We start from the raw sequence: 11,801 nt of genomic DNA, 5'->3' as shown, positions 1-11,801 counted from the left end.
ACCAACCCACTTCGTCCGGGAAAAATATTATTTTTCACATATTAATTTGGCTGTAAAAACAAAATATTAGATATGTAATAAAAATGAACCCACTTGTAGCAAGGAAATTTAGCACATCAAAATATCTACACGATTCCTAGTGTAGTAACGTAATTTCCTCTGTTTGTGAAATTACTTATGGTATTGTACTTTTACAGTTGTAATTGTACTGCATTAATTTACTTATGGATGTCTTAATAAGATTAGTAATTCATAAGTAATTGATATGAAAATATTAATTATTCTAACCATTGTTGAGGTCCGATTATAGTTAATTTAATAAAGATCACTATAATATCAAAGAACATATGTCATCCAAGTAAAAACTTAAGGAAAAAATGGAGAGGACCATTTAAACAAATGTGTCATTACATCTGGAGTAAGGAAATAAAACACAACAGGTAGACAACATTGTAAACCTTTATTAGTTATTGCTAACATACATAAATGAAGAATTACATTTCTTGTAACGTATGAAAACGATTATAGTTAATGTCATCCAAGTAAAAACTTAAGGAAAAAATGGAGATGACCCAAATATGTCATTACATCTGGAGTCAGGAAATAAAACACAACAGGTACTTTTATTAGTTATTGCTAACATACATAAATGAAGAATTACATTTCTTGTAACGTATGAAAACGGGAAGCAATGAACATTCACTAGATTAATCTTTGGTCAAATCTTCTATTATTTGAACCTCTAGTGACAGGACTATTTTAATTAAGGATAAACCTCAATAATGGATCTCAATCCCAGTATAGGAATAATGTTGTAGTCACTAAAACCAGCATTAGAGAAGAGCTTTGCCCAATCTTGTTGACTTCTTTCCTTCCCGTTAGTGAGAGTCATCATGGTCATGTCAAAGAAAAGTTGAGTTTCATATGACTTGTCATCTCCTTTCTGTAGATTATGATCCATCAGTACCATGTCAATGATAATCACCTTTCCTCCATTCTCCTTATCTTGAATTGCTTCTTTACATTTCTTCAATATTTGGATACACTCTTCGTCGTTCCAGTCATGTAATATCCACTACTTGTCATTCATCAAACATAAACTATTAAAACAAGCACAATTTATTACATAATAAAAAGTTCGGTAACTATGCATAAAATTACAAATTTTACCTTTAGTAAAATTGCATCGGCAGAAGGAATGGACTTAAACATGTTTCCTCCCACATAGCTCAAGTTCTTGCTCCCTTCAAGTCCTTCAATTACATGCGGCAAATCTAAAACAATGCAATTTATTTGTGGAAATGCGTCGGCAATAGCTTTAGCTACGGTTCCGGTGCCGCCTCCAACGTCCACCAGTGATTTCAATCTTTCAAAAACTCTCTTACCATTTTTAATCAACACGCTCATGACCAACAGGGCATCACTGGCCATAGCTTCGTTAAATAAATGGTTAAGCCTGGATTGATCCCCTGCATATTCAAAAAGCGCCTTGCCATGAGCGGTTGCAAATGGAGTACTAGAGTCGTCACCATTCTTGAACCATTTGCTGAGTGAGTGCCATGGATCCATCATAGTTGGATCTAGGTCCATCTGTACAAAGGAGACTAAACTCAAAGGCTCGTCTTTAAGGAGGAGACGTGAATTCGGAGTAAGTAAATAACCCTCTTCTTCTTGTTCTTCGTTGCTCTTGGTTTGAATAAAGAAACACATATGGATTAGAACACGCATGAGACGGTAAACACAATTCTGGCTTTTAGAGTTGTTGTTGATGGGGAGGGCATCCACCAAGTGAGAGAGGGTCATGGCTCGCCCATGAGCGTGGATGATATCTGGTATTCCAAGTTGAACTGCACATTTGAGTGACATGGAGTTGATGAAGTTGAATGTATGGTTCCATATATGTGCCTGAGCAGCGAGTACTTCTCTAGTTTTGTCTTGTGGTAATGCCATATTTGTGAGATTTTCTTTTAGATGCTTAGGGTTGTGATAATGGTTGAAGTATATATATATATATATATATATATATATATATATATATATATATATATATATATATATATATATATATATATAAAAGAATGAGAGGACCCATCATAATTAAATGATATACTAATACTGAGCAGTGCCTACTTCATCGTAGTATAGCCTACCGACCCGATCAACTGGACTTGCGTATAATTATAAATGTCACGACCCGCCAGAGAGCCGCGACGAATGCCGAGCTAGATATCGAGCACCATACATCATACCATTATCGTCTTAACCGTATTCATATAAGCTTCATAAACATGTACACATATCCACATAAACCAAACATTTATGACAAAGAAAAGAATAATATACGAAATATACGTCGAGGGCACGTGACAACTGCTACCCACATACAAGTATCTACGAGCCTCTAACTGAAACTTTGAGGTCATGACGATGGGACAGGACCCCATCATATCCAACTATGTACACAAAAGAATATATATCAAAAACGGCACCTCCGGTCTATGGAAGTGCTCTAGTGCAAGCTGGTCCGACTCCTATGAGGCTGGGTCGTCTCCCTATCTACCTGTGGGCATGAGCACAACATCCAAAAGGAAAGGATGTCAGTACGAACAATGTACTGAGTATGTAAGGCATCTATCATAAAATAACAGCAGAAGACAAAAAGATGAAAAGATAGCTAGTAAGCCTGTTGCCTCTTGAGGCGGAGCCATGCATGCATACGCGTAACATATCATATCATGTATTCGCGGAACGTGCGGCCCGATCCATATATATTTCCGTGGAACGTACGGCCGATCCATTATCCATATAGCTTGCGTCGGCATCCGTGTCGGATAATATCATAATAGGCCCGATCGTGGGTGTGCATCTATAGATATATAATATACGTAGCATGCGTGAGAGCCGAGTAAAAGTGCGCTCTCTCGGGGTGACATAAGGTCGTAAACCTCGAGTGCATTATGACATCATCATTAGATCGTGTGCGGGGATCCATGACGTAACCTACGGCCATATGTAATATAGCTCGGGCGTGAGCCGGTCATATGCTTTATAGCCCGGGGGCCATATGTAATATAGCTCACTTAGACACGAACAAGGTGGCCATATGCTTTATAGCCCGCTTCGATCACGTCGAAGCCATTTAGAGTGTTAAACTTGAAAATCTTTCGGATTGGAGCCTTTGTAAGATCCTTTAGGAACTATAAGTTTTGGCATTTCCTGGGAAGTAAATATACAGAATGACATATATAGAATCAACATGTAGGGATCATGCCTTTGAAAGAAGAAGGGGATAGCCTCACATACCTTTGTGTCTTCTTAACGACATCGACTAAGAGCTCTCCCTCCGACTTACGATTCTACATATAAGAGGGTTCGTACGAAGGTTAGATTGTTGAGGCATACTTACATTTAAACTAAAGCGACTAAAGCTAACGAAAATTGAAAAGATTTCGTTTGTTTCGATAACTTTCCTCATATAACCAAACAACTCCCAACAACACAACAACATCTATAATATCATAATGCGCAATTTCCCCTCAAAAACATTATTCCATCTCTAAACTCATTTCCGGAATCCTCCATAACCATTACTAGAATACAACTTCATACTTGCTTATAATTCGAGTTCTTGACTACTCAACACCCTTACTATCATAAAATAATTGTAATACTCACCTTGATTACGTAAGAATGATCTTTGGATAGAAATATTCCACTTGAAGAACTCACTTGACTACCAAGGAGATTTCAACTTCTATCAACCTTTCGGAAGCATTTACACTCCTGATTCTACTAATCTTTGATGTTTAATCTTTGTTTCCCCTTCTTGAATATGTATTGATGTGTTGGAGAGGTTTTAGAGTTTTTGGAAGTTTGGAGAGATGAATAATGAGAAAAAGAAGAGGAAACCGTGCATATATGAAAATAAAACTCGGACCCGACCCGAAATATACGGTCCACTATACGGACCGTATAATTTATACGGTCCGTACATTGGACCGTATGTTTCCTCCAGGATTGCCACCCTGGCTGGAAGGGTTCTACGACGAGTATACGGGCCGTATAAAATATACGGTTCGTATATTGGACCGTATAATCCCGATTTTTTCGATGTCGTCCTCGTCGCTTCGTTTGATCTCGAATCCATGGAACCTTCTTGGTACTTGTGCAACACCTCCTTAATGATCTAATGGACATTATAACTCGTCCTTAAATTTGTTAAATATTCCTTAGCTCGACGCCCGTAAAATCCTTTCCAAACGTAACTTATACTTCGCTTTCATGACGAGCCTAGTTTCGCCAAGTCCGATAACCTAAGAATCTTATCGTATATACATTAAGGTTGCCAATCACCCTTTTGTAGTCGTGAAGGTCTCATGTCCGCCTTGACCGACGTTCGTCCATTCACGACACAATGTCACGAAATTACCGAGGTGTAACATTCTCCCCCTTAGAAACGATCGTCCTCGAATGTTAACTTTCGGAATCTACGAAAATTTCGCAGTTCCCTGTATTTTGGCACTACCATCTGTCGCGACGACCCAAAATAACGTCGCCACACGGGGCTACAACATCGACAACAAGAAATATGGCCACGCACGACCGGAAGTAATAAAAAGTAGAACATTTCATACCTGGGGGCATTGATGTTTCACCTTGGGTCTCCGTTGGGGGTGGAAATAGATGCGGATATTTGATCTTCATAGCTTATTGCCACGAGTCACCTCACTCCTACTATTATCATTCCTCCGTAAGACCTTGACCGACGACCTCTTTATTTACGAGCTTCCGTATTTGCTATCCGGGATAGCGACGGGGAGCTTTTGTCATAGGTCGGTCTTTCGGTGACTTGAACGTCACTTACAGGTACTTATTTTGGTCGGATCTCTCATACGACACTTGCGAAGCATCGATATGTGGGCGGATGAAGCGAGTTCGGCTACGGGAGTAAGTCCAACTCGTACGCTACTTGGCCCGCTCTGTACAATCTTGTGGGGCCCGATGTGTCGAGGGACTAAGCTTACCTTTCTTACCAAATCTCGTTATCCCGCCATTGGCGATACTTTCAAAAATACCCAATCATCGACATGAAATTCCAAATTCCTACGGCGGTTGTCGGCATAAGATTTTTGGCGGTTTTGAGCTGTTACCAACCGGTCTCGGATAAGCTTAATCTTCTCCACCGCTTGTTGGATCAATTCTGGGCCTATTAGTTGTATCTCCCCCACTTCAAACCATCCAATAGGCGATCTACACTTCCTTCCATACAGGGCCTCATAAGGAGCCATTTGAATACTGGCGTGATAACTGTTATTATAGGCAAATTCAATAAGTGGCAGATGATCCTCCCAATTTCCGCCAAAGTCCAACGCACAAGCTCGTAACATGTCTTCTAAGGTCTGAATAGTGCGTTCAGCTTGCCCATCGGTGCAGCCTTGAATGGAATGCGGTCTTTGAATTTTACTCGAGTGCCCAATCCTTCTTGAAAGGATCTCCAGAATTTAGCCGTAAATTGAGCACCTCTGTCAGTAATAATGGACATAGGAATACCATGAAGCCGCACTATTTCTTTGAGATACAATCTAGCATAATCTTCTGCTGAATACGTGGACACGGCCCAAGGAGAAAATGTGTTGATTTATTAGTCTGTCAACAATCACCCAAATGGAATCGTACTTACGTCGAGAACGAGGTAATCCAACAACAAAATCCATGTTGATCGCCTCCCATTTGCAGGTTGGAATTTCCATTTCTTGCAAGAGTCCTGCTGGTTTCGGTGCTCGATTTTCACACATGGCTGGTTCGGGCATTGAGCCACAAAAGCCGGCTATATCTCTATTCATTCCTTCCCACCAATACATCAGTTTGAGATTTTGGTACATCTTTGTCGCTCCCGGATGAATGGAATAACGAGAATAATGAGCTTCTTCCAGAATCCAACGACGAAGTCCCGCGGTATCCGGAACACATAACCTGTTCTGATACCTGAGAACTCTATCTGCAGAGACTTCAAATAGTGACCCTTCCTTTGGGAATTGCGCACCTTTTGTTATACCTCGCATTTTCAAAACATGAGTATGACATGTACCTCGCCGTAGTAATGGAGTGTCGGAGACGTCCGCGATGTTTTGAAGGCTAAAGGCACAAGCCATGGAAAGTACGTAACAACGAAGAAAAAGGGTGAATTACGATCTCGTAAGTCGTAATCGGAAAAAAGAGTATTTTGGAACCGAAAACATGGCCATTATTAGTATAATAATTGATAAATACATGTATGGAGAGTTTCGAATATTTTTCGAGGGGTCGAATAAATTGAAGAGAAATAGTTCGACGAAAATTTGAGAAATGCGGGCGGATTTTTAGTCAATTTTGGAGGCGCGTATCTCCTAAGTATATTTGGAGTTTTAAGCGAAACAAAGTTCTAAATGAAGGCTCGTCGAGTCTAATTTGTAATGCGACAAACCAGTTAGAGTCGATAGGGCTACTCGGAGAAAGAGAATTTTAGACGTTGTTGAACTGAATTGTCGCGCAGAAACCCGGCACCGCTACAGTACCGCTACAGTAATCTACATTCTTATCTACAGTAATCTACAGTAAGTGTCAACCAAACATATGCCAGTAAGTGTCTGTTGTTTGCCATGGCCAAGAATGGATATACATATTGAGCTGTCCAATCTCAAGTAGGAGCCACAATACCTATGCTATGTTCAAATTGACACTTGTTGCACGCTATCTCCATTTATGGGGTGATTATAATTCTAACATATTTCAAAAATTTGAAAATCACTAGAAAATGTTTATCCAAATTAAAGGGAATTTTATTTCATTGAAAAGGAAATTGGATTTGTTCACCCTTCTAAAAAGGTTAAGGGGCGAACTAAACTTCACTCTTTTTTATACAACGATATTGGGTAATTTTTAATGTTACATGTTGGTCCATAACAATTGAGAGTTATTTTGACCTTTAAAATGGTGCGTTGTGGACTTCGCGGTTAAGAGCGGTTATCTGGCTTATTTTAATGGTGAAGGGGCATTATTTTTGTAACAAAAAATTTTGAGGCAAATAATTGGAGTTTACGGTACTCCAAGGACTTCTTTCATTGAATTTTAAGAACCTATTTGAGTAATGTAATTTAATCGTGTAATTATGGTTTTTCTTTTTGGCATATTACGACAGGCGAACATAATAACTCACTTGACAAAAGAGGCTCCTTTATTAACAAATACGGAAATGAAGAATTACATTTTCTGTAACACACGAAACAGGAACAATAGACATTCGCTAGATTACTGGCTTCTATCACTAGTGGGCTAGTGGCAAATTGCCTTATTGCTACTATCTTTAGTAAATTCTGCATGTGGCGATAGCATAAAATCTAATATATTTCTTTTTACAATTTTAATGAATATTGAATTTGATAAAATATATACATATAAAAATTAGTTTATCTTATTTCATATTTTAAGATATAAAAATAAAAAATATCCATCTAACACCATTAAAGTTGACACTATTGTCAAGAGGTGTAAAAAGTGATATAACAATATTGAATATTCAAAAGCTTAAATTTTCAAACATGCTGGAGGAAAAAATATTGAAAAGGAAAAAGAAAATGAGTTCTTTCACATATTCCAAGTAAATATAGCATTAATCCTTCTTCACAGGTCTTGCACGATCAAATATAGCTATTTGTATAACATTTGTGCATCATGATATTCGGAGAACAACTATGACTAATGTATTTGAATTTGTTCTTGTGGATGCGATTTTTAAAACATTGTTAAATTTTGTCTTCCCTTTTATTAGATTTATTTTAATAGCTTTTAAATTAATTAAACCTAAATATTTTATTCTCGCTACTATTTTTACTTTCATCTTCACTATTCTATATCAACATCACGAGCATTACTTTATCACAACTTTTAATAGCTCGTCATCGTTTCATTTTCGGATTTTGTCTTTCGTTAAATTAATTATACTTTATTAAATCTTTACTTTCTAAATACTGATTATTATTTGTCTTCATATAATATATTTTGTACTAATTATCAAATTAGAAGCCCAAAATGATTAATTAGAAGAAAGGACCAAAATTTGGATAATGACCAGCCCACAAATTCTTTTAGACCCGCTAAATAATTCGGCCCAACAATTAAATCAGCCCATTTCTCCATCCAACATTCGTCCGCTCCAGTCCATTATCCAATTACCCGACCCGGCCCATGCGTTTTTTTAATCTCCTAAACCTAAGGAAATGAAGCAGCCGCACCTCTGCCTAATTTCTTTTTCTCTTCATCTCTTTCCTCTTCCTGGAAAACGAACGAGCTTGTACAGCCATGGCAGATCCTGCCTTGCTATTTCTGTGCAAGAAATGATATCACCCTCTCTCACTCTCTCCTTTTTCAACTTCAAGAAATAGTCAAAAGGTGAATTCAAAAGAGGACAAAGCTTCTCATCAGAAATCTGAGCAAAACAATACTTTTCAGAACTTGATTCTTAAAATTCAAACGACTCTACACCCGTGACCCTCTGGTTTTGGCGCTCAAAATTTCGAACCTAGAAAACCCTAGACTCCACCTATAAATACCTTGCTAGTGCTCAGCCGAAGGGGGGAGATTTTTTCTGGGAGGAAAACAGTGGTCTTAAACCCCATTTCGAAATACATTTATTCAATATATCTGGAAACGCCCATTTTCGGAGTGTGAAATCATTTTACGCTTATTACTTCAACTCTTACTTTGGAGTCGAGGGTAGATCCGTGGCTATCGACACCAGTTCACTGCGCCCAAAGAAGGTCTGTGAACCCTCTTCCTTATTTATTTTAGTATTTTCGCGTGTTTCGGTCATATCGTGTTTGTATGTTAATTGACATCTGTGTTGGTATCTGTTCGATGTGGATGAGTTTAATCTTAGTTGATACAGCATAGCGTCAATCAATCATGTAGTCAGTCTCAAAATCATACATGCTATATTTGTTCATTTATTAACTTATACTATGTGTTAGTATGTCGAGTCAATAACTATTAAGCATTTGTCGAGAAAGTTCTATCCAGTCGTTAGTATGTCTATAAGGTGGTAGTTTGAACACTAACTGGTCATATGCTAGTTTAAATGTTCGCTAGTTCATTTGGATATTTAGTTTGGCTCAATGCAATCATGGTCAGTTGTAGTTTTTGTTAGAACGACTTGATCACACCTTTCTTATTTGGTTAAGTGGCTGTTTGGTATTTGATAGTGTAAGCTCACCCTAGATATGTATATATCCGTATACCATGTAAAAGATAACATTTCAAGTTGCATATCGGTTTGTATAAGTCTGCTTGAGTCTAAATTATGTTCATAAAAAAAATAAGTGATTTGAGTTGCCAAACTGATCAGTCCCTGTTCCATTCAATACCTTTTTTTTTCTTTTCTGTTTGAGCTGTCTCATTCTTGCTCCATTTCTGGTTTAAAACTCAGTCCATCACCTCTGCCCATCCTCACTTTATTTGTTGACTCGTTTGGCATATTGTTTGGATTCATGTGAAATTGTCAATTCGACTATCAAACTAGTAGATGCAGTAAGAAACATTTTTCAGTTCGCGGCCTATCATGTATAGGATAATGAGGACTTAATCTTATGGTCAATTTGAATCCTAATCTACCAGAGATTTCATAGTTTTAATGTTAAAAAGAGTGATGTTACAAATAGTAAGTGTAGTAAGAGTTGTTGTCCAGTTTGTTATTTACTTTCCTGTTTTGCTTCTCGTCGCTTTCAGCTGCTGTTTGTGGTTTTACTGTGGCTTCAATTTATACCATCAAAGATTCTGCCTTTTTCATCTATTGTTGTTTTACCGTATTTTCTTCCTTGTATACAAGCGTGAACCTTTTCTTCCTTTTAGCTCCTGAAGACATTTTCTCGTAATTCCTACTATTGTTTTCCTACCCTGAAAGGTTGAAAGCTGCATTCTAATTACCATTTCAACGTAACAACTTATACATTTTGAGAGGTTCAGCTAGTCTACTATGAACTGTGGTTCTTTGTTGCTTACTATGAAATATTGCTGTTTTGATAAAACAAATGCTACATTTTGAGGGGAAATTATCTGCCTGCTGGTTTTGTTCTATAAAAAGAATAGATACTACATTCGATAGGCTTGCCCTACCTGTGTTTGAATGGCCACCATGTTGGGTACATGTTGCTGTCCTTTAAAGAAAATGTTGGCTGCACTTGGAGTCAAGCTAGTGGTTGCTATATTGTCACTGTGAGCTGACTCTCACATTATGTGATTGAGCTGCAGCGACATTAGTGGCTTAAGTTGCTTAAAAAATGAACACGTATCGCACTTGATAAAGGAATACGGCTATTGCTATATGCGGCTGCTTTGTTCAATCTACTTTGATAATTGGTTGAACCTGCGGACCAATCGTTATAATATTCTTAATATTGTTGTCTCAACCCCATTCTGCCTAATTGCTAAATGTTGACACTATTTAGATAATGGGTCTCTTTGAATATATATGGTATACGTCCAGTTCACTTACATTATACGCATTTAGTCTTATTATCAATTATATACTAATCCTTTTCTTTTGTTTTGTGCATGACCATCTCGCACACGAGTCCGAGGGACTCGTCATCTTCCGCATTCGATGTTGGGCCAAAGCCCAACGAAATCTTTCTCTCGAGTCGGTCCTGCCCGCAGTCAAAATAGAAAACAAAAAATCTGGGCTAAGCCCAATAAACAGTGACAGGTCGCAGCAGTCCAAGAAAGTGGGTTGAGCCCATTTCATTATATCCACTCCTCCATCTTATTTTATATTTATTTTTGTATGTATTTAATGTGTATTGTATGACTAGCATTCTTTTGTTTTGTTAACTTAGATAAACCTTAGTGACATTAGAGTTTTAAGTTTAGTAAATGGGTAAGAAGAACTAACAATTAATTTCATAAGTTTCATCTTCTTCCTTTTACATATTAGAGTTATTTATAATGTCTTAATATTTATTTTCAAAATAATTGATCTTTAAATAGCATATTTTGAATTAAAGGAGTTATGTCCTGTTTATTACTATCTTAGAAATTTCGAAACATCACTAATATGCAAACATAAAATCAAATATATTTTATAAATAACTCTCTAAGTTTTGAATCAATTATGCATATTCTTAAAGAATAGTTAATAAAAATAATGAAAGCTCTCATCAGCTATTTTGTTTATACTACTAGAAATGCAAAAATTAATTAATACCTCGCCACTTGGATTATGTCAAATATTTATTAAAACGTTGCATAAATCTCACTTTCTTCTATCTATAATTTTCTATAAATCTTATTTTAATAGCACCACTATATTTCTATAACTTTAACAAAATTTACAAACTATTTTATTTTCTATGATATTTACACTTAGCCTAAATTAGTTTTAAGTCTGGTCGGATTAACCATTATTAATGGAACTTAGAGGATGCCTAATACCTTCCCTCTAGGTTAGTTGAACCCTTACTCAGATCTTTTTGGTTTCGTAGACTTTAAAACAGATTAACTTTAGATAATAACTTTAATGAACTTTAGGTGCCCTAATTCACCGTAAATAATTAGGTGACGACTCTTAACTTTAAATAACCCCGGAATTACCCGGATGTTGTAAACTATTTTGACTTAGGTTAAAATAGGGTATGACACCACCCTCTTTTCCAAAATATTATTTACGAATAATTTTGTATCCTTTATAACAATTATTTGCCTTCTATTAATATGGTCGTTTTCCTCGTCTAAATATAGTCATCACCATTGTCGTTATTATTATTATTATTATC

General features: G+C 36.9%; 1 protein-coding gene across 1 annotated transcript; it reads right to left on the bottom strand.

Moving 5' to 3' along the window:
- Positions 1-604: 604 nt before the first annotated feature.
- LOC132058246 (trans-resveratrol di-O-methyltransferase-like) lies at positions 605-1,980 on the bottom strand. Its single transcript, XM_059450798.1, has 2 exons — positions 1,171-1,980; positions 605-1,075 (listed from the first exon to the last, which is right to left on the bottom strand). Exons 1-2 carry the CDS (start codon positions 1,948-1,950, stop codon positions 764-766), a joined length of 1,092 nt encoding a protein of 363 aa, XP_059306781.1. The 5' UTR covers positions 1,951-1,980; the 3' UTR covers positions 605-763.
- Between the last annotated feature and the right edge of the window lie 9,821 nt (positions 1,981-11,801).

This window comes from Lycium ferocissimum, chromosome 5 (assembly GCF_029784015.1).
Source record: "Lycium ferocissimum isolate CSIRO_LF1 chromosome 5, AGI_CSIRO_Lferr_CH_V1, whole genome shotgun sequence".
Taxonomy (NCBI): Eukaryota; Viridiplantae; Streptophyta; class Magnoliopsida; order Solanales; family Solanaceae; genus Lycium; species Lycium ferocissimum.
Note: the sequence above shows the minus strand (reverse complement) of the source record. Positions and strands in the feature narration are given on the sequence as shown.